The sequence below is a fragment of the Asparagus officinalis genome, chromosome 8 (genome assembly GCF_001876935.1).
Source record: "Asparagus officinalis chromosome 8, Aspof.V1, whole genome shotgun sequence".
Classification (NCBI taxonomy): Eukaryota; Viridiplantae; Streptophyta; class Magnoliopsida; order Asparagales; family Asparagaceae; genus Asparagus; species Asparagus officinalis.
The window spans coordinates 22,325,898-22,349,737 of record NC_033801.1 but is presented as its reverse complement, the minus strand read 5'-3'; the positions used below and the strand labels follow the sequence as shown (position 1 = coordinate 22,349,737).

Here is a 23,840-nt window from a genome sequence, read left to right as displayed (position 1 = left end):
CCATGGTGTCAACGAGCGGAGGGCTTGGGTTGAAGACGACCAGGGCAGGGGCTTCGTCGAGGAGGATCAATGGAGAGGTGATGCTTGAGCTATCCGAGTCTTCGGAGATTCCGGTGGCAGCTGATGGCTTTTCTTGCAGGGTGAAGATCGAATGGGCATGCAATGGGAAGAAGAGCTTTGTCGATGCCCCGTGTGATGTGATCAGACTCTACTGTGATTCTGAGGACTACTTGTTCACTTGGCGGATCCACACCGCCGGGGCTTTTGAAACCAACTGCAAAGCTTAAGCCCCTCTCTTCTTACTTTTTCTCCTGTGTTGTACTTATATGTAAATAATAACTAGAACCAGCTAGCCGGAGAAGATAATGTCACTAGAGTAAATCTAAAGAGAATAGTAATGTGTTCAATTATATTTTATTGAATAAGTCCAGCTTGATCTGTGATTTGGACATGCATGCATTAGGTTTTAGATGAGCAAATTGAAAAGACACAGATGGTTATTGAAACAACATGGGAACTTGAAGATTGGCGAATGCTTTTGGAGGGAAAGGCCTAAGCTTGCTCAGCTTTTGGGGGGGCCTTCCACTTGAAATTGTCTGCATATGCTTTCACCTGCATGATCACAAAATTTAAACTGGGTGATTAGCTGAATGCTTAATTACAAATTTATATCCAAGCAGTTTACAATTACCGAATGAGAAAGAAATATAAGGAAAACTTCCACATAGAACTTGAGAGAGTTAATTGAAGTAGGACATTTAACTCTAATAAAGATATCATCCGCTAATACACAGTTGTTAAACTTTAGTGAAAATTTTGAAGCAGCAAAAACTCAATCTTTCGAGGATCTATCACAAGCAAAAATGCATTGAAACATGGGGGAATACTGGATGCCACCGTCGAATAGCTTAGGAGACTGGACTCTAGGGTCAACAGATTCAATACTAAGACCTTTACTGTATTTGATTGACAAATTAGATTAATAATTAAGAGCTTCCAATGACCGAGTCACTCGATTTCATTCCGCTTGAAACAGTCTCAAATTGTTCAAGGATCAACTGTCATGCATGAAACAGATATTTCAGATTTTGAAATTAGAGTTGGAAATACGAGATCTTGAACTAGCAAAAAGAACCCTTCATCAGCTTCCCATAAAAAGCAAGATTCTAAGGTAGATTTTGTTCCCTCAAACTGCAACTATCCCATCCACAACCTCACAAATGGCATAAACGTAATTCCGGGAAACACAGAAAAATGTGCCCAGCGGCAAATGTTTCCTCCCAAACGTGAGCCGTATAGAACAACGTTTAGAACAGGCATGTTGTAAACATATTAGGATGCACGTATGCAGTAAGCACGCTAACACGAAATGCAAACCCTAACATGACAATCCCTCTAGGAGGGCGTGGTTTGCACCGCGAACAAAACAGTTGAAACTTTCAGACTAACTCTTCACTCGTGGGATAGTATAGATTATACTATTGAATGTGGATGTTTTGGTAAAATCTATACTCCTTGTAGTAGATGTTGTTACATGAGGACACAAAAACAAGAAGGAATGTGCTAAACTGCAAAGATAGACGAGTCCACACTGAAATAAAGGTACTAAAGATTTCTCCATATTGAATGTTATGCCAATAATACATTCATTAATATGAGCCTGAAAAACTCCGTACTTTTGGACAATATTCGCCATAGAAGGTAATATTATCCACACAAGAACTATGGAACTACAAATCAATTTATCAATTTATATGACAGAGAATAAATTCTGTCAATATGTGCTCAATGTCTATCTTGCCTCTGCCTTTCCAATGTCAGGCTAAAGGAGAATGATTTTAGATAAATAACAGCTGACTTAAAACTTAATTGATCTATGTAACATGAATCTTAATGAATATTCATTGGGGTGTTTCAACAGTGACAAATTGCACTGATGCCACCTTGGAGCAATAGGTATACGAGCTAGAATAAAAAAAGAAGAAGAGAGCACCTTAAAAACTTAACCCAATAAATTATTGCAAGGAATGCCTCTGGAACAAGCAAAACATCAATTTATTTAAGCTTCAAAATTTTCATCCGTATCAATATTCTGCATTGTTATTCCTAGAAAAACTTACGCGACCATATTCACAGTTTAATCAAAACGTCTTACCTGTAGGGGTGTTATCGGAGCGGATACGGTTCGGATATGACACTTACCATATCCATATCTGCTTTTTATAAACGGATACGGATAATCTTCGGTAACAAAAAACCTTAACCATATCCGCACTTATCGGTAACGGATACGGTTCGGATATTTGAGAATCGGATCAGATATGATCACAGATATAAACGGATATTCGACAAATGGATATAAATTAGTACACCTATGCATAAATTACAACCAAATAGGTAAATGTATGTGGTTGTAAATGATATTTTACACGTGGATAAACAAATGTATAACAGCATATTGCGTTACTGGTACGCTGAGGTGTAGTTTGCATATGAAGGGCAATGTTCAATAAATGTAGGGAAAATGTTTATGATAACACTGACTTGTAATTGGACATAAAGCTATTATTAACTGCAGAGACATGCTCAAACATTCTTTATAGAAGCATAGAGTTCTTGTTGTTTCGCAAAAGCTCCTATACAGAGAAAACACTCAGCTCATCATCATTGCGATCAATGCCTTTTCTCATAGATATCGTGTTCACTTGAAAGGAAGAGTTATCTAAGTTTTCATAACTAGTTATCAACTTGAAATTGAAAATACGATATGACAATGTACAATAGCCAGTCATTCTTCTATCTAATTAAGTTTCTCTGAATATGAAAACCTGTAACACTTCTGTCTAGATTCTACCAATATAAGTTTGGAGAAATAGCAAACATGTATATACAACAATAATTAATCCAAGGAAATATTAGTTTCAGTACGTTTTTTTCGTAGTTCATTTGAAAACAAAGTGGTTGTTTTCAAATACGTTTTTTTCGTAGTTCATTTGAAAACAACCACTTTGTATTGGACTTTTATATTTTTAAAGTTATCAAGTTGCTTAATATTAGGATCCATGGCCTCAGATGTACAAACAAAACATAATAAACTGATCTAATCCTTTGCATGTATCACCCTCTTACAAATTAATAAGCGAAATAAGGATTAATGTCAAGTTAAAGTAACTTTCTTTATTGGACGTTTAATTATGAAAATTTTGATATTGAGTCATACCTTATTGTCGGCTTCCGAGTCCAAATCATATGGTAAATAATATGGTAATTGGTAAATGAACCGTCTTTTCCTGTGAAGTAATATTGAGGCGAACGCAGGCGAATGGCGAACGACGAAGACAACGGTTGGATCCTACGGCCAGATTCGACGAAAACGATGCTTGGACGAGACAAGGCGAGGATCTGACGACAAAGACGACGCTTGGACAAGAGAAGGTCAGATCCGACGGCCAGATCCGACAGAGAAGATGACGAAAGGCGAACGACGAAGACGACAAAGACGAGGATCTGACGAATTTGAGTGGAAGGAGGCTGGAAAATTGAGTGGGGGCTGGAGGCGGAATGGAATGGGATGGAGGGATGCTAGGGTTACAGGCTTACATGTTTGGGTTAGCGGTTACGGGTGAAAAAATCCGAAATGAGATCCGTATCCATTACCGTATCCGCTCAGTTTCAAAATTAGCTGACCATATCTGCATCCGTTCAGTTACGGATGCGGATCAGTTCGGATATATCCGAACCGTTTGGCACCCCTACTTGTCTGTCATCAAATAATCAATAAACTTCATGTTGAATCATTTAACAACATATTCCAACCTTTCTCCCACTATTTCACTCTAGTAGCATTATATATATAACATGAAATTCTCTTTTTTGGGTAAAAGAAACTCATAGGCTTCGTCTGCTCCTATTAGTTTAATTCAATATCAAAACCAATGTTACAGAAGGCGCTAGACGGACTAGGCGTTTGAGCCAGCGCCTAGACATTTAGGCGTACGCCTAGGCGGCGTCTAGGCATACGCCTATTTTTAAAATTATTTAATTATTATAATTAATAAAAAATGTATTAAGTTCATATAAATTTACAAAAAAAGATAGCAATCTTAGATCCACAATAAACCATGTATACTTAAATATTAAATAGCTAAAATAATAACTAACAATGTTATAGAAAGTGCTAAGAGGCCTAGGCGTTGGACCCGACACCTAGAGTCTATGGATTTTTTTTATTTTTTAAATACAATAATTGATAGTAAATGTCAATGTTATCGAAAACTTAGGTGTCGAACTGACGTTTAGACGGATTTATTTATTTATTTAAGTGGTGGTTCTGCTGAAGGTCGGAGGAGATAGTGGAGATGTTCATATTTGGAGGTTAAATGAGTTTGAAGGAGGTTGGAGGACATGGAGGCTGCAATACAGAAAATAACGATCAATGCCTAAATGGTGCAGTCTATGTAAGCATACAACTCCCCTAAACACTCCTAAAATCTAGGTGGCTTAGGTGCTATGTGCTAATTAGGCGGCCTAAGTACAGCCTAGGTCTATGCGTACGCCTAGACGAACTAGGCGGAGGCTTTTTAAAATAGTGATCAAAATAATCTTGAACAACTAAAAAGTTTTACTCTACTTCATGTAACTATCAATGTTATTTCATTACCTTCACTACCAGTACCGGCATTTGATCCCATGCTCTACTGGTGAGTTCCTCACCAACATGCGCTAAATTTACACAAATGTTATGAAGTTACGATACCTTTTATCTTTAAAAGCTCTTGGTGAGTTCTTCACTAGAACGATATTCATTTACCCAAAGCTACAAATTTATATTAGCTTTCATGCAAGGCCTCAGGACTTCTGACATGAATATTTATATAGCGTTTATATAGCGTGTATGTGCACAGATTCAGACTAGACAGAGTATAAAGACCAGTACCCTAGCTAGAGTTGGAATTAGGCCCAGACGGGGCTTAGAACATTGATTGCATCAATTTTTTATGAATTATAGGCATTTTTAATAATTTTTTGGAAGAAGTTTTATTTTGCATGAAAAACACATTTTGGTAATTTATGAAGGGCTGGCTAAAATGAGTCTATCAAAGGGATTCTTACGCCAAAATCTCATCCATAAACCCTAAGTCTCAAGAATTAAAGGAGCAGAGAAATGAGAGGAAAATAGAAAGAAAAGAAAGAGAAAATAGAAAGAAAATGTAAAAGAGAAGAAAGAGGGAAAAGAGAAAGAAGGGGCAGCCGTGACCAAAATATGAGAAAATCTAGAAGATGAAGTCCTTAGAATGCCAAATACCACGCAAGTAAGCTAAGTTTCCTAATATTTATTCTTTCCCCAAATCCTACGCAATTTATCTCTCTACCTCCTCCTACCCTCTGTTTGATTGTTCAAATCTAAATGTAGCGTCAGAGGAATCTCAAAAACAAAGACACCACCTTCATCAATGGATCTCCACCAAATTAAGTCAAACATCCTTGCTCCTTGATCCCCCTCTTGATTCACAAATCTCATCTTGTTGCATGGTTTGAATGAGTAATAAATGTGATACATTTATCTTCAGTCAATATGCGTATGTTTGAATGGATGGATTGGTTTTGATTGATTTATTTGTCCTAAAAATGTTTTTAGATTCATGGATTTGTTGTCTAATTGGATTTGAGTAAACCCCTTTGAAATTGTTGATTTTGACAGCTCAAACCAACATTTCTTTATTGATGTAAATGTTGATCCCCCTCTCTTGATTTTCAAATCTCATTTTGTTGAATGGTTTGGATGAGTAATAAACATGATGCATTTAGCTTCAGTTAATGTGTATGTATGAATGGATGAGTTGGTTTTGTTTGATGTATTTGTCCTAAAAATGCTTTTGAATTCATGATTTGTTGTTTAACTGGATTAAGTAAACCTTTTCTTTTTTCGTAAATTTTGATTTTGACAGCTCAAACCACCTCTAATGGTAACTCCCTCATTAGTTAATCATTTCGAGTCAAAAATAATCCTAATGGAACCCTCTTATCCAAATTATAATGGATATTCGATAAGATTATTACTTGTGACCATTTAACAATTAATTTTGAGGAAAGGAGTCAAAACTTCAGGCTGAAAATCGTCGAACAATGGTTTTGGCTCTTACCATCTGTAGTGTTCAGACCCAAGTCAAGGTTTTAAATGTCGGCCGACATGTCGGTTTGAGGACTTGAGCGACACGACATAGGCGTTTTCAACTCGTATGTCAGTTTTCAAGGCCAAATTAAAAATATCGGGACCATATCAGACATATCGGCCGATTTTTTAGCTTTAAAAAATTGGCCGATATGGCCCTTTTTAGATCCATTTTTTGTTATCGAGTTTGGGTTTAGTGATAAAAACCCAAACCCGTTTGACTTGTTCTCATGTTTAAAGGTTTATTATGAACCCGATAGAAAAAAAGAGAAAAATTAGGGCTACAGCGGACTTGAAAACCGATCACTCCTTTCGTGAACGACGACGCCTTCCCCCACCTCCATCTCGGCCCCCTGTCGTCCATCTCCCGTTGCGCCCCGAAATCCGAACCCTAACCGAATCTGAGGGTGGCAGGGTATCACGTCGTCGGGATAAAGGGAAAATGGTGGTCGGTAACTCATCCGAAGGACCCCGAGCAGACGAAGAAGAAGAAGAGCTCCGGTATTGCCTCCCTGTGACATCCCATCACCGGCACTGCCTCCTTGCGACGTCGGAATCCACCCATCGTCGGCGTCGCGAATTTATAAAGTATGTTTATATTGAATTTAGGAATGCTTAGATCACATTTAGAACATGATATTATACATATGTGCACCACCCAATATGGCAATCCGATATTTAGTCCATGTCCCTCGATATATCACTGATTCCGCTATCCGACATGGATTTCAGCCGTCCGACATGAACCCGGCATCCGACATTTAAAACATTGCCAAGTATATGATTTGATCCCCCGACTGGGCTTTACAAGTTGATATGTTTGTCCAGAAAACCCACAGCATATTAGTTTGAGATCATGGTCATTTGATATTTGATCGTCCTATATCCGAGATATCACTTCATTGGGTACCTGGATTCTCATTTGGAATTCTTGACACAAGCCATGTGAAGAATAATGTGGTTGGATTCATGAATTTGGGAATGTGTTATCTTTGTACTCCTAGATATAGAGGGAATTCAAATGAGCACTGGTCAATACTCTTGGATGATTTCAACAATTTCCAGCTACAAGTTTCCACTTTCAAAATTGATTAATTGATTGTTAAAAGGTCCCGAATGACAATCCATAGAATACCCATTATAATTGGGATCAAGGGGGGTTAATTGGGATCAAGGGGGTTAATTGGGATTATTTTAACAAAATGAATAAGCAATGTGGGAGACTGGGGGTTACCATTAGAGGTGGTTTGAGCTAACTGATCTTTAATGGTCTATGTACTTTGTATCCGCTGAAACTTACCTGGTCCTACCTCTGCACATCACCATCAAGTAAGTCCTAACGAAGTTCCAAACAAAATATAGGACCAATGATATAATAAGAATAATTTTGCATATGGATAACGACTAGCATATCTATAAACAGAATTTTTTTGAATGGGTAAGTAAGAAAATCATGAGACTGAGAGTAACAGTTTAACTAGATTTAACTAGAGTAAGAAAATAGAGATGTCACTTAGTAGCAACACACATTTATATTTTGTTCTCAAATATAAGGATGTGTTTGGCAACTCCAAAGAATCAGATTTAGTGGATACAAGTTTGGTCCAAAAATAAGTTTTTAGTTTGGCAAATATTGGCTAAGATTTGAACCAGTTTTTCAGTTCAAATTTTGACCCTTACTTGTTTCTTTGGAACCAACTGTGCATGGACCGACTTTGGTTTGGTTAAGGCAAAACCAGTCTCGCCTTGTCTTATTTTGGATTTGCCAAACATAACCTAACATTGAGGAAGCATCATTGATAATAAAAAAAATATAACATACAGACTGTTGTAAAGAGCATACCTTCAAAACAGGAGTGTGGCGCTTCTTGACCTGTGAAAAAGACATCATACAAACGTCAAAACATGTGCCAACTCATGTAGTGGGTTAAAGATAGCTATGACAAAGATTCAATATTATTTTATTATGCTGAAAAAACAATGGCAAACACTAATATATAAGTTCATCAAATGAGAGGAAGTGCTATTAAAGAAATGGTAATATCTGCATGAAGGTAAAGTATATGCATTGCTCTTGGAAAGGTGCTTCATTGTATAAACATTAATGCTGTTGAATTAAGATTAGATGATAAGAGTTAATAGGTGACTACTTATTTGAAGAAGGTCCAAGAATCCAACTTGATGAAACATTTATGCTCTGTTACTTAGTTCATTCTTTATCCGCATTAAGAGTAGAAGAGACGTATCATCAATATTAGCCTTATAACATAAATCTCATAAGAGTATCATCCCACTTTCAATAATTTCCTGGTCATAACTGTTTTATTACAAGTATTGCAGCATTAAATATGGGACACACTGATGCCTGTAACTTTTTATAGAGAAAAATGGTTGTGATGCCACATGAAATGTTAAAGTTTGACTAACAGGGAAACTCATTCATAAAAATCCTGTTACAGGTTATAAATGCTAGAATAACCATAGAAAGTTATTTGAAAGATATTTAATCAACCCACAAAATGTTAAATTTACATAGATAGGATCCATATGTCTAAAATATGATATGACAATTGCAGACTGAAGAGTGGATGTATCTTGGGGATACATGGATCCAAAAACCTGTTCCAAAACAAATTCTTAAAATCTAGTTACAGATTATAAACGCTACAAGTTATTTAATTCATTTACATAGATGGGATTCATCTGTCTAAAATATGATGATAATTGTGGATGTATCTTGGAGATACATGGATCTGAAAATCTAGTTACAGGTAATAAAAGCTACAAGAACCATATAAAGTTATGTAATTAACCCACAATATGTTAAATTTACAAAGATGGGATCCATATGTCTAAAATATGATGATAATTGCAGACTGAAGAGTGGATGTATCTTGGAGATACATGGATCCAAAATCCTGGTCTGAAACAAAGAATGAGCTAACGCCAAAGTACAAAAAAGAACACACGGTCATAATGCTAGATCGTGCAGTATGTACAAATGGATTCGTGTTTTGCAAGGCCACAAGAGGGTTGAATTATAAAGGAAAACACGTGATAGCATGTAAAAATAAAACTAAGGCTTCTATTTAAAGCTATATATGTATAGTAGAACCAAATGAAGATCGTTGTTTACTTAGAATTAAAAAGATAAATCAAAAAATTAAAATAAAGGAAATAAGATCCTTGTATCCCTGTGGCTGAAGAAAAGAGAGAAAATTTTAAAAGTATACTTGACCACTATCTATTTTCTACTTTTTTATATTCCAAAATTAATGCTCAAAGTTTTAACCAGTTCAGGTTCGATGATGATGGTTGTTTTGACTTGTAATGGAACTAAGGGAAATTGAAGAACAAAAGATGAAAGTTCTGTTTCATGTTTATCTACCTTTTACAGATCTATAAAGCATGGATGTATCAACTAATACTCATCAAGGAGTTATGAAAAGCAAGTGGTCAAAAGTATCAACAAATTATTCCAGAAAATTTATGTAGAAAAGTGTAGCGGTACATAGTTAACACCGGTTCCCATCTTTAATATGTTGTTGACATTATAAATTTTCTCTTTCAAAATATTTATGCTTATCTAAATTTAGTAAAAGAGAGATCAAGTATTCATACCATATAATCCCAACCATGCTTCTCAGCAAATGCTTTTGCAGCTTCCTTACTGTCAAAAGCAAGTCCAGCATCACCAACATTAGCATATGGATCTCCTGTGGAGGTCCATCCCATCAATGGATTTTCCCATCTACATAAAAGAAATATGCACAAGGCAAAAGCATTATCCACATCAAACTCATTAGCAACATTATTCATACAAAACTCACTAGCACATCCCTGCCAGCTGTATGTATAAGTGTGCACATGTAAATGTGTGCATGTTTGTGTTTGTATTGGTGCACATATGGGAGCATACGTGACAAGAAGGATCGTTGCAGAAACACATCAAAAATTTGTGGAAAATAATAATGAGAGAATATCATTAGTTGTTTCTTAGCATCTGCCACATAGATAAATAACAAGCCTACAGTCCCGGATGGAGATGTCAAATAAGCAATCATAGGAAAATGGGGGGAGGGTGAGGGGGAGGATTAAAATTTGGCTCCCTACTTAGATTAGCTTCACTCTCCATGGTATCAGTGGAGAAATATCATTTTGACATTCAACTACTTGACAATGCACACCACATTCCACTCTCCCAATTTTAATTAATTACTGAAGTGACCTGATAGTTAGATATAGCTCTGGCAGAAATATCGCTTAAGCCGTCACTTGAATTGCCATAACCATCATGTGTATACTATATAGCCTAACAATGCAACAGGATGCAATGTTTTCAATAAAATCAAGAAAGAATGTACTAGGCTGAAAACTAATTGCTATGGCAATGCAATTAATATTCTGGTCAAAGGTGGATGACACTGCCAAAAAAATAGATGAACTCAAAGGTAACACACCGTGATGAAGTACCATGATCCTAACAAGTTAAAAGAACCAGGCCTACAATGAAACTAAAAAGATTAGGATAACAGATAAAACAAAGGAAATATCCGTAGTTTAGTTAAGAAACTCTGTAATGAGCCCTCAACCTAGCACACCAATCTCCAAATGTCTGCACTGAACAACTTGACTAAAATGCAATGATCTAAACTGGAAGTAAATAAATTTTCGGATATCTTCATGCATATGCATACTTGGTTTGTGCGGGCATATGTTTGGACAACCACAGAGATAAAAGATTCCAAAAGAATACAATCAAAAGACATGCAGCTGAAGGCTTTCCTAATTTCTCATAATTAGGTTAAGCATATTCTCATACTTTCTAACGTGCTCACACATTGCACCCCATTCTCTAAGACTATACTTTATATATAAGGGATCTGACGAATAGGGGGCACTTTAACTAGTGGTCTGCTATCAAGTTCATTTAAGAGATAGCATCAGTATGCATACTTTCTCCACCAATATAGATATTCCATAAACCAAAGTGGTCATTATATCATTTATTAAAAGAAATCTGTCATTCACGTAATCACTGATCAGTATCACCCTACATGAAGTGTGACTCCAAGATGATTACGTGTTAACCAGTAACCCCAACACAAATCAATAATTAACATACATGACATAAGTAAAGTTCCCAATTCTTTTCTTGAATTTTTCATTAGAAATAAATCCACAGTTTCGGAAAAGATATGTGAAAAAAATAATGAATTACTATTGATAAAATTATCTTACAGATTATGAAGACATACAAGAGTGTCTAGCAGAAACAAGGTTCAAAATAACCAAAGATTTTGGAAGCAATGCTCAACATTTAAAACACTGCAAACTTTAAAACAGGCCTAAAACAAAAGTAGCATCCTCCCTTAAACATGTGATACAATATGCTATACTTTAGGAACCTTAAAGATAACAAACCTACATCAATCCTTGAAGTTCAAAATAATAACTATCTAGAAAATGGAACAGTTGGCATACTTTTGGATCGACATAAAATTGATCTTCCATTTTCCAACTTTTCCGGATCCCTGCTGAGATGATGTTCGAGCTGGAGAATAGATAATGACCTAACAAATGATATGTCATGAGGTTAGTGATGCAGTCAGGAAAAGAACAAATAAAACGTGAAGGGTGTCCAAAACAAGAACATTCGAAGAGACGGGAAGCACAGTTGATACTTGATAGCAAAAGCTCACCTATCATAGACATTATATAACTAGCTAACTGCCCAATAGAAGAAATCCACCTTTAAAAACAACACTACTAATAGAGAACCATGCAAGAGGAATCTAGATATAATTCTCATAATCACAATAAAGTCCAGCAATTGTTTTATTTTACTGTCATACCAAGAAAATTTTCATACATATTTAATACTCTCCCCATTTTCATTTGAAAGAGTTATTGATATAATAATATGCAGGATTTTTCAGCTTTCAGTTATTAGCCCCTTTGTGCTGCTTGAAAATATCAAAGATAAATAGAATAGGGTATCATTATCGGGCTTTATTTATTCTATATACAGTAAATAAATGGGTAAATGGAAGTGTTCCCAACTTATCAGGTACTAATATATTAGAAAAGAGAAACATAATTATTCTGAGAAATAAATAATGTTATTGAAATAGAATAGTGCTTTACGCTTACATAATTCACCACCATCCTTCAAAAGAAAAAGGATATTCCATCAATATCGCATACTTCTTGTATGATTTTCAGGACTGCCTAGCATAAGAATTAGAGAGAAAGGCCAGGACATACATAATGCAGATCCACATAAACCATTTGAACATGCTAGAGTATAAATGAAGAAGTTTTACTATTTCCTCCTTAAATATAATGATTCATTTTGCAAATCCAATTAGCAACATATTGATAAGTACAAATCTACAATAAGTGAAAGTATGTTATTATATGTATATAATTATATTCATAAAGATAGAATAAAGTATAAGAACATGTGTTGAGCAACCATAAGGTTATAGCCTCGACTTAAAACGAGGGAGTATTTCATTATTTTATTTCATTGGGTTGATGGTGCAACAAAATTGATGAACAGTTAGGTTCAATAAGCTAAGAAATGTCAGTTTTCCAAGGTTATCGATAGCGGATAGCGTCGCGTAACGGTGAGGCATCGCTAAGTATTGTTATTGAGGCGCGCGCCCCTGGCGCGGGGCGCTGCGAGTTGGGGCAATTGCGCCCCGCACCAGAGGCGGGGCGCTGCACGCACACGAGGTGCGCGCCTCGCTCGCGCCTCATGTACGCTTGACACTTGCATCATGTAATAGGCTCTTTCTTTTATTTTTTAAAAATAATTTACATATTACATATTTACATTATGTAATAGACTCTTTCTTACTAGTTGCTAATCCATTCTCCATCTTTTCATGTTTAACCTATAAAAAAGAAATATTAATTAGTAATTTAGTATACTTGTTTTTTAACTATAACTTTCTTCTCTAATTAGCATGCTAACTAGAAAATTATGAACATGTAAAGATGTAATTATTATCTCCATTCTCCATCTTTTCATGTTAACTAGTAAATAGCAATTAAGAATGCTATCTAGAAAATTATGAATAGTCATGTTTGTTAATCATTTAATTGTTACTTAAAAGTACATATATCAATTTTAAATAAAAATACATATTTCTTATTTGTTACTTGCTTGTTTTGTTTCATAGGCTTTTGCTTATGTTGGAGATATCTTGCATTGTAATTTGTAAAAACTTATGAACTTCTCTATGTTATGCATACTAATTAAGACTCTTTCGTGATTTAGTAGGTGAAATTATATTTCTTAGTTTTTTTATGTGACAATTTATGCTAATTAAGACTCTTTCGTGATTTAGTAGGTGAAATTATATTTCTTAGTTTTTTTATGTGACAATTTATAAACATGTTGCTTATATTTAGTAGGTGAAATTATATTTCTTAGTTTTTTTATGTGACAATTTATAAACATGTTGCTTATATGCTTTTTTGTCTTACGTTGGAAAATATTAGTTTGAGTTGTGCGCCTCAATTCAGTGAGGTGCGCGCATGGTGCGCGTAAGGGGCCTTTGTGCCCCGCATTGCGCCATGCGCCTCGATAACACTGAGTATTACGACAAAATAGCGGTAAAAAACGCAAAGTCAAATAGCGGACTAATTTAGATATGTATAAATACTAAAAAAAGAAAGATTAAAGAAAAATCTAAAAAAACCTAAAAGTACATATTTAATGATTTAAAGAGATCCTAAACATGAAATAGACATGTAACCAACACGTAATACCGAAGATGACTAGAGGAGTTAAAGAATCGTCGTCTTTGAGAAAAAGAGCTGAGCGGTAAGAGGACTGTTCTAAGAGGAGCTCACGGTAAAGGAGGTGAGAGGAAGAACTGAGATAGGTGCCAGAAGCTATGAGAGGTGGCGGGAGTATGCCGAAAATCACAGGAGACGGTGGAATGCAATGGTCAAGGGTCGAGTTTAATTTTAAAAAAATAAACATCAAATCACTTTTAAATAGCAGTCAAAAAGCGGATTTCGTATGCAATTGCCCATTATTTGCCGTTATTGCACACTATTGGCCGCTTTTGGGAACGGAAAGCACATATTCCGCAATATGTCACCGTTGTTGGGCGATAGCGTAGCGGGAAGAGACCGCTAATGCTATTAGCGCCGCTATTACGAGGTTATTTACCGCTATTTATAACAGTGCGGTTTTCACATGCAGAACTACTTAAGACCAACAAGTGCAAATTACAAAACGACATTTGTCTTCTATAATGAATAATGAGAAGTTGAGAACTCACTTTCCAGTGGTTGTGTTGAGCCACAAAACTCATGTAATGCTAATTGCTAACCTATTAAACTAATAGATGGCAATTTTTCCTAAGATTCTTCATCGCATAATTTTGTATTTGAAAATATATATTATTTCAATTCATAATGAGGACCTATCAAATCAATATATGTATATATGTACCTATATGTATGAAGGATATGAGTATGCTTGGTGCGTGAGAGCGAGGTGGATGAATCTCAACCATAGATATGAGTGAGATTAATTAGATAGAAAATACATCCCCATGTAACATGTTTTCTGCTTATACTTTACAATTATAGATGTGGGGTTGAGATGTATCCACCTCACTATCAAGCATCAAGTTTGTGCTTAGTACCAAACATACTCATCTCTCTCTCCCCCCCCCCTTTCTCTCTCTCTCTCACACACACACACACATTGAAACTAATATACATGAGATCATTACACATACATATAGGGAAAAGTGTTCCTGAGGTGACACCTTAAGTTCAATCTAAGAAAGCGCCTTCAAAACCACATTATACGCAATCAATTTACTTAACTCACTCCTTTCATTATGACCTAAATGTCTCAAAATATCTATAAAATAAAAATCATGATGGGTTAGAAGCATTGAAACATCATGATTTTTATTTTATAGATATTTTGAGACATCTAGATCGAAATGAATGGAGTAGGTCAAGTAAATTGATTGCGTATAATGTGGTTTTGAAGGTGCTTCCTTAGATTAAATCTAAGGTGTCACCTTAGGAAAACTTTACACCTACACGCATGCGCACGCACACACATATATGGAAAAGATGAGTTTATCCGCAATATTGTCTAAAAATGTAGATTGTAGTTGGATTTGCTAATCATTTATTTTCAGTTAAAATTTTTTTTAGCAATTTGGTTGTAAAGATGGTTAACTAGATGACAAAATTTTATATTTTTTCAACAGTGTGCTTCATAGAATTTTGTTGCTAAAAAGTTTGAGAGTATTCTTCTTCTAGTTTTATGATTCAACAGAGCTTAAAGAAAAATACTAAGTTAGATTAGTTAGTATTTAGTAGTTATTTTTTTAATAAGAAAGTCAACCCAATCATTTGTGGGGGCCACAAATCATAATGTAACATTTTGCATTTGAATTGAACCAAACAAAAAAGTTTTAGGATAATCACTTTTCTTATCCTTAACAGCCAAACAAAAAGGTAAAATTTTGAAAAAAATGTGAATTCTTAAATTTATGACATTGTCATAAATCCAAAATGCAAATCTATGAGCCAAGCAGCCCCTAATAGAAAAGGAGAGAGTCAGAAATCATATATTTGTTCTAAATATCTTGTGTTTGCATCTTAGGGTGTGTTTGGTTTAAAGGTGTTGGACCTCTATGTAAAACCATAGTTGCATAGATCATGGTTCTTTCTGGTTCAGGGACGCGTATGGCAACGTGGTACACCACTCATTAGAAATCGTGTACGAAGGGGGTAGCTGATACGGTACGATAGAGTATATGGTACACTTTAGGTTCGGTTCTTAAATGTAGGAATTAAAGGTATTGCAAGAGTCAAGTTTAAGAAATACGCTTAGTACATATCAGTAATGGTAAATGCACCTTTAGAATCAAGTTGCAATAAGGCATGCATACTTTATTTGCTTAATTTCTCGCATTTTTTGTTGTTTTTTTAAAAAGAGTAATTTTTTTGAATTGTAACTGGTTTGCATTTTAAATTGGGTCATTGGAGTTGGTGAATCGGGTCGTGTTTCATGAGAATCTAGGACGATTAAACCGGGTGGTGGTTCGCTATAGCGTCCCGAGTTCTTGATTTCTATGGTTCTAACATTCTAACTCCACGTGTTTGGATTGATGATGCTACAACTTCTAAGAGTTGTTGCAACAACAAAATATGGTAGTTACAACAGCACCCGATTTGAGCTGCATTGTAACAACAAAAGTTGTTATGCTCTTTTCTCCTCTTCTTTGTGCTTCTGAAATAGAGAAAGACATTCTATCTCCAGTATTTTCCCTAAATTTTATTTTTCTGATCTAATTTTTACTATCTAAGAATTATCAGCCAATGAACATGAAAATAAAAAATAGCATTGCCGAGATCGATCAGTCAAGAAAATGGTAATGTTATAGAACCTTTTCTTAGAACATTGTTGATATCAGTTACTGATATAACATTGCCGAGAATGATCGGTCAAGAGGAAAAAGTAAGAAATATATATATTTTAGTTTTAGGTCTCCTGCATTGTTAAATATAACAATGTTATATCTCATGCGTAGTGAATTGAAATAAAATATTGTTGTTACTTGTTACTTCTTTTGCATTTGATATTTTCTTGATTGAAGCTAGAATTATTTGGACTCGTGATTACTTAAAACTATAGGAATTAGTCTCCTTTTGGATAAAACAAAAAATAATATAAATCCCTTTTCTAGGCTTAAGGAACCATCTTTAGCATGAAGAAATAGCAAAGCAAGCAACTGTAGGCAGTCGAAAGCAAAGGAAAAAAGTCAACAACTTTGAGTAATATGTGAACCTAAACTTGTGAAAAATATTAAAAGAGATTGATAAATTCTGGATTAAACTCTTCCCCGTCCGAATCGTGCACGATAATTAGAATTTTTTTGTTGCGTGTAGCCTTGTATTTCAAATTTTATCCTAAATAGTGAAATTGTAGTTTTCCTTTTATGTAGATTATTGTCACTTCTTAGTGTTTTACATATTGCGCACTTTTGTTTCTATGTGGATGCAAGTATGTTTGATATCTAACTATATCATATATTTATCTTCTTATTGATTATTGATGTATATGCATTTATCATCTATTTCCAGCTAAACTACATTTATTCCTCCAAATCAAGACTCTAAGAAGAGGGAAGTTGCAGCTATGACAATAATGATGAGTGCATTTATGTCCATTATATGGTTTAAAATGATGGCTTTAAAAAGAAAAGGACCCTACAAGACATTTGACTAAAAAGAAATATCTAGAAAACATAATATGTTCTTGACACTAATTGCAGACATATGTGCAGAATGAATAGAGCCCCCTTTAAAAAACTATATAAAACATTAAAGAGGAGAGGTCTATTGTGGGATACTTTTCATGTTACCGCTGACGAACAATTAGCAATGTTCCTACATACACTAGGCCACAATGTGAGAAACAGAGTAGTTAGGCACAATTTTAAATGATCTGGGAATACTGTTAGTAGATACTTTAATCATGTCTTGCATGCAATTGCAGAGCTACGTGATGAGATCATCAATTCCCCAAGAATATCCCGCACCCAAAGATATTAACGAGCCATAGATTCAAGCCATATTTCAAGATAACGTCATGTTTAACAATAATGATTATTTTAAAATAAGCAATAGAAAAAAATGTTATAAGATTATAATTTATATTTTATTTTAGGATTGTATTGGAGCACTTGATGGCACTCATATACATGCTACTGTTCCTGTATATACATGCTACTGTTTGTGGGAGAAAACCTATCACTACCCAAAATGTTTTACCTTGTGTAGATTTTTATTTGAAGTTCACTTATATATTAGCTGGTTGGGAAGGTTTTGCACATGATTCATGGGTGTTGAGTAGTGCGTTCGAGAAGGAAGAGTTGCAACATGTAACTTACTTATTTCTATCTTAGACATAAACTAAAAATAATAGGTAGTTAGCTTTTTCTTGACATGTCATATTGTAGGAAAATATTATCTTGTAAATGTTGGATATTCCATCAAACCAGGTTTTATTGCTCCTTATCAAGATGCTCGATACCACTTGAGAGTATATAGCGATCGTGCACCTAATAATGTCAAAGAGCCCTTTAATCACAGGCATTCGTCGCTTAGTATTACAATTGAAAGAGCCTTTGGTTCTCTTAAGGGATGATTTAAAATAATCAAGTATGACCCTTATCTCCCATTCCATCACAAGTAGACATTGTTCTTGTGTGTCGCATATGTCACAATTATATTATTAACCAAGTTGGGGATGAGTTAGGTCCTACAGAAGCATAAGCTGTGAGGCCCTCGTCATTGGGTAAATGAGAAAGGCATCAATGCAGAGTGGATTTCTCATAGAGAGCGGATGGCAAATGACTTGTGGATCAATAATCAACGAGTCAATGAATGTTTTATAGTTTTGTTGGTACTTTTTGGTTATTGAGCGCAATTACCATTTGTATAACTCTATATTTAATTTGAACAATTGATGAAAATGTTATATCTTTATCTTTTTATATTGAGTTATTTATTGAGGTAATCAGTTCATTCATCTTCCTGTGTACATTCATTATTGCATATTAAATATTAGATGGATATAAAAAGATAAATATCAGATGGAAATTAATTATCTATTCTTTGTGAAAATATTTTAACTAATGTCAGATGGATATAAATAACATGCCAACATCAGAGAATATGCAACCAAATGATATAAAAGTTGTAGACGGAAGCACTCATGAAGGAAAGCACAAGACATTCAAGTCGGCTCCACATGTTAGCAAATTCTTTATCAAATTCTCGGCTGACCAAGTGAGAAATAACTGGAAGACTGGTAATTCTTCGAGAGCTTAATAAGAAATATCCCAAGTATAACATAACTGAAGGTAATATACGAAGTCACCTTCGAACCCTTACTTGTAGGATACATTCGTTGTTAGTCAAAAAGAATTTCAAGGTTATGTTGCGGTAACCAATTAACCTAAATTCTATTTTTAAGTATATTTTCATACATTTTAATGCTCTTTATTGACGTTAACTTTAAATTTACTAGTACACAAAGCCCATGAGATTTATCTAAATAAGCCAATACAGCAATACGAGGAGTTGTGCTTGATTGTTGGAGGAGATCATCCAACAGAAGCTTGGATGAAAGACACTTCACAACTTTGGGAAAGGCACTCGATAAAAATTCTACATGATTTTTACTTATTAATGTTGAGCCTATTTTCGAAGATGGTGTAGATATTTTAGAGAAATTCTCATAATCCATCTAAAAGTGCCGCAACAGAATCCTAGAGTCAACATGTTTCCCAAAAAGGAAAAGAGAAAAGGAAGCGAAATGAACGAGATCCTTATCAATGCATGGACAAGATGACTACTGCAGTGGATAATGTTGCTACGGCGATTGACTAAAGATGTCATATTGGGTTTCACAGATAAACCCTATTATGTAATTATGTTATTATCATGGTACTGGTTTGAAGCCAACAGCATATTAACATTTTTTGCAAGCCGGCTATAAGTATAAGGCTTGTGGATTCTTGAGTCTTACTATTCAGATGCGTTATCGGTGGATGCATGAGTTTTTCATGGAAAATACAAGTTTCACCGGTGGATTATTTGGTGCAATGGATGGCTTTATGAATAGCGGCTTCAGGGGTACACATGGACATCATGGAGATCACAATGGCAGAAGTACAACTCATGGAGATGCATGTGGCATAAAAGGATGTCAAGAAGGGAACATCGACAAGTGCGTTGATGAAGGAGATGACGGCGGCAACAATTGGATGAGTGAATTCAATTCTTTAACTATATAGATAATCACATAGTTGGTGCTTGTTTTAATTATAATATATTATTCTCCTTTTGATCTGATTATCTTTATTAATAAATGTAATTAATCTGTAGATCATTATAGGAGCTTCTCCAGTCTTTGCATGCAGTGGAATAATGGAAAATCGATCTCAATATGAGCTCAAGTTCTAGAACAGTATTTTATTTGGTTTAGCATTATAGACTAGTATTTATGGAAGCTATTTTGCTTTTCATTATTATTTAACAACTGGTGCTTTCAAGCCCAGAAAATTGTTTTTCTAAGGAATATTAATTTTTTAGGTTTTCGAATAATTCACTGCACTGTTGTTATGGTTGTTCTAAGAATTTAAGCTAAGTGATAGTTATGACCATGTTTTCTCTATTGCATTTGGTAGTTCTTAGTGTAAAATAATTAATGTATTATGTTTTTATTATAGTTTTGTTACAAATTAGAGGAGGTAAATTTACCACGGTAAGAGGATCCACATTGTTGTTGCAACACAAACATTCAACCAAACAACTAGCAATGTAGTTGTTGAAAGTATGGATTTAGATCCTCTCCAATTAGGTGGTAATTGGAGAGTTTCCAATTTATCCAATCATTACCGTACATTCTAATTCAATGGACGAGATTATGCCTCGTAGGACTTCTCCATTGTGATAGTGGTTTTCAAAGAATGGTGGCTTTCAAAAAATATTGGTTTTCAAGATCATAGTGGTTTCATCTCGTAGCCTAATCTTGTTCCTTGAATTTAGAATATATGGTAATGGTTAGAGAAATTGGAGACTCTCCAATTACCACCTAATTGGAGAGGATCCAAATCCTGAAAATATGTGCTTAACATGGGTTTTGTAACAAGAGTAGTTGCAACTACATTTTAACCAAACAGTAAAATGCATCTCCAACACATGTAGTTGGAACAACATGTTGCTGTAAAGGCATTTACAATTCCAACACCTCCAAACCAAACACACCCCTACATTTGGCCGAGCAACCAATTCTGAGTGAGTCATTACTAAGGAGATAGCTTGAGTTTACCCCCCAAATAATCTGCACACAGTTGCTTGAAACTAAACTGATATAGGTAGTATGGGTCCAAATCAAAATAAGTAGATGTTAAGGTTGAACCTCGAAATTGAACTCAAATTATCAATTCTCAGTCGCAACTCTGTAAAGTCTTCCCTTTGAATCCATACAACCTCCAAATTCTCTTGTACAAGTTCCCAAATAAATGGTAAGCAACTACAAAATGAAAATTTTGGCTACGAATATTATATACTTCTCTCGCCCTAGCTTTTACAAAATAATGGATTATAAGAGAAAAAACAACTCAACAGCTCAAATGTCACCAATTTTTTTAAGCGACTAAGATTCATAATTAAGAAAAACGTAACAGATCAGAACTGGATAATTCAGAAAAAAATGAATCAAATAGATTGATTAGAGAGAGGATCACTGTACCCTGCGTTTGAGATGCTCCTCAGGGATCCCGGAAACGATCCCGATCTCGCCGGGCTTGATCTCGACGAGCGCGTCCGAGGAGAGAGATCTGGTCGTCTGATGAGAGATTTGAGCCGAGCTCGGTGCGACGAGGCGAGCAATGGAGAAGCTCCGAGTTCGAAGAGAGGAGGCAGCCATTGATGCCCTCGAGATACCGAAGGATTGCTCTCTGGGGAATTTTAGGTGTTTTCGTAGCTAACTGGTTGGGTTTTGGATCGGGGATATGACCCGATTGCCTGATCCAAAAACCATGTGAACCGGGGCAAATGCGATTCGCTCGCCAGTCAAAAATAGGATTTTTGTCAATCAACATATTCGTCTCTCTAATTATTTTGATTGGTCCTCTGTTTATCTATTCCTCTATAATTAAAGAAGGACCTGAGAATCAATATTCCTGTTATAGTAAATGTTATAGTAAATTTTTATAGTATTTTTAAAAATATTACTGCAGGAATGGGTATTGTAGCATTTTTGAAAAAAATTACTGTAGTATTTAAAAATATAACATTTAGACAGAAACGGGATACCGTAGCATATATAAAAATATTACTGTAGTTTTTTTAAAAATAAAAATTTGTTAGAAATTATTAAATACAATTTAAAAACGGTGAAAAGAAAACAGTTTCATAAGATTAAACCTACAAAATAGCGAGGATGCTTTCTTCTACTCCCATAAAATCTCCTAAAGATCCAATCTTTTTCACACAAACATATATTTGCAATCAAGGTAGAACACCATGATTAAGTAATAAAGCAGTTACCTAGATGCGGAAACTAAAACACTAAGAAGATATCAGAACCAAATGGAACAAAAAAACATTCAGTCGAGATGAAACCCTACCGAGAGATCCAAAAGTGTGGAGAGAATTGAAAATACCTTTGGATCTAGAGAGATGTTTAAGAGCGGAGGCAATCAAAGAGAGTGGAAGATGATGGGGGAGTTTCTAAGGTTTTAAATAGAGCGAATTTGGTTTCTACAGGTCGTAGGATCAGCATCGACGGTTCTCAGCGAATTTGGGGTTGCTATCGGGTTTGAGGGTATGAGTTCGGAGCCCAAACCCGAGAAGGGTTTTATTTGTTCTTGTTTGATGGAACAAAATAATCCCATAAAATAGTGAAGGCCCCGTTTAGATACCATCGTGTTTATTTGTTTTCATGATGTTTTAATCTAATCCCATAAAATAGTGAAGGCCCCGTTTAGATACCATCGTGTTTATTTGTTTTCATGATGTTTTAATCAAAAATAAAATATCATGTATTTCCCCGTTTAGATACCATCGTGTTTATTTGTTTTCATGATGTTTTAATCAAAAATAAAATATCATGTATTTAAAAACCATGGTGTTTTTAGAGCTAAAACATATTCAAATAAAAAACACAACATTTATTTCAAAATACCTGCTACAGTGTTTGCTACAGTAAAATCTCGTTTTTGGTTTTCCCGCTACAGTACCCCTGCTATAGTTTCAACCACCACAATGTTGCTGCAGCGTCGAAAGAATTCTTTACTGATGCATTGTTGTTGCTACAGCGTAAATGCTACAGTAAATCACATTTATTTTCCTGTTGCGGCAACATTGCTACAATCCCAATCAACTACAGTTGGTACAGGGCGAAAGAATTCTTAGCTGCTACAGTCTATTGCTACAGTGTCACGAAAAAACCTTCTCGGTTGCTACAGTTTTCTACATACAGTAAGATACGCACAGTAAAAAAAACGATACAGTATACTATGTATATGAGTGTTTTGTATTTTGGCTATAACTTTCTTATATGACCTCGAAATGAGTTGAATCAAGATTCGTTAGAAATCTATCGAAGAGACCTACAACTTTGATCTTTTGAGTTTTCCTAGATTATAAAATTATCAGTGTGTAAAATGCAAAAATGTTTAACTAGTCATTCACCGGATTTGTATTCGCACTCCTATATTCACATATATACATCGAATTGATCTCAAATCAATTCCCAACATACTCACATATATAAATTTAATATTTATCATTCTATAACATTACATTTAAATTTTTAGGATTTTACAATTAATCACTAGAACTTCAAGCGTTTACAAATACAAAATAAGACCAGAAAACATTCTAAAGAAATCAGAAAATTTTGCAATTCGGAAGCTTTGATCCACTTCAAAATTCAGAAAATATGCCTATGAATCACAAATGATAAAGCTTAACATCAACTCTACCATCACACTATTTATCAGTATTAAGATAGGAAAAAATTATACACACTTTAATAATTACTTAAAAATCAAAATTTGTTAGAAATTATTAAATACAATTTAAAAGCGGTGAA

General features: G+C 34.9%; 2 protein-coding genes across 2 annotated transcripts in view; one reads left to right on the top strand and one right to left on the bottom strand.

The window, feature by feature from the left end:
• LOC109820362 overlaps positions 1 to 479 on the top strand; it is a 1,304-nt gene extending 825 nt beyond the window's left edge. Inside the window, 2 exon segments of the mRNA XM_020386489.1 lie at positions 1 to 58; positions 60 to 479. The exon segment at positions 1 to 58 is cut by the window's left edge and continues 825 nt beyond it. Of these exon segments, the coding sequence (XP_020242078.1) occupies positions 1 to 58; positions 60 to 287 (286 nt within the window). The 3' untranslated portion in view covers positions 288 to 479.
• On the bottom strand, positions 384 to 21,756 carry LOC109820363 (NADH dehydrogenase [ubiquinone] iron-sulfur protein 4, mitochondrial-like). The gene is made up of 5 exons (XM_020386490.1): positions 21,492 to 21,756; positions 11,657 to 11,745; positions 9,794 to 9,923; positions 8,016 to 8,045; positions 384 to 612 (listed from the first exon to the last, which is right to left on the bottom strand). The coding sequence occupies exons 1-5, from the start codon at positions 21,666 to 21,668 to the stop codon at positions 553 to 555; spliced, it is 486 nt and encodes a 161-aa protein (XP_020242079.1). The 5' UTR covers positions 21,669 to 21,756; the 3' UTR covers positions 384 to 552.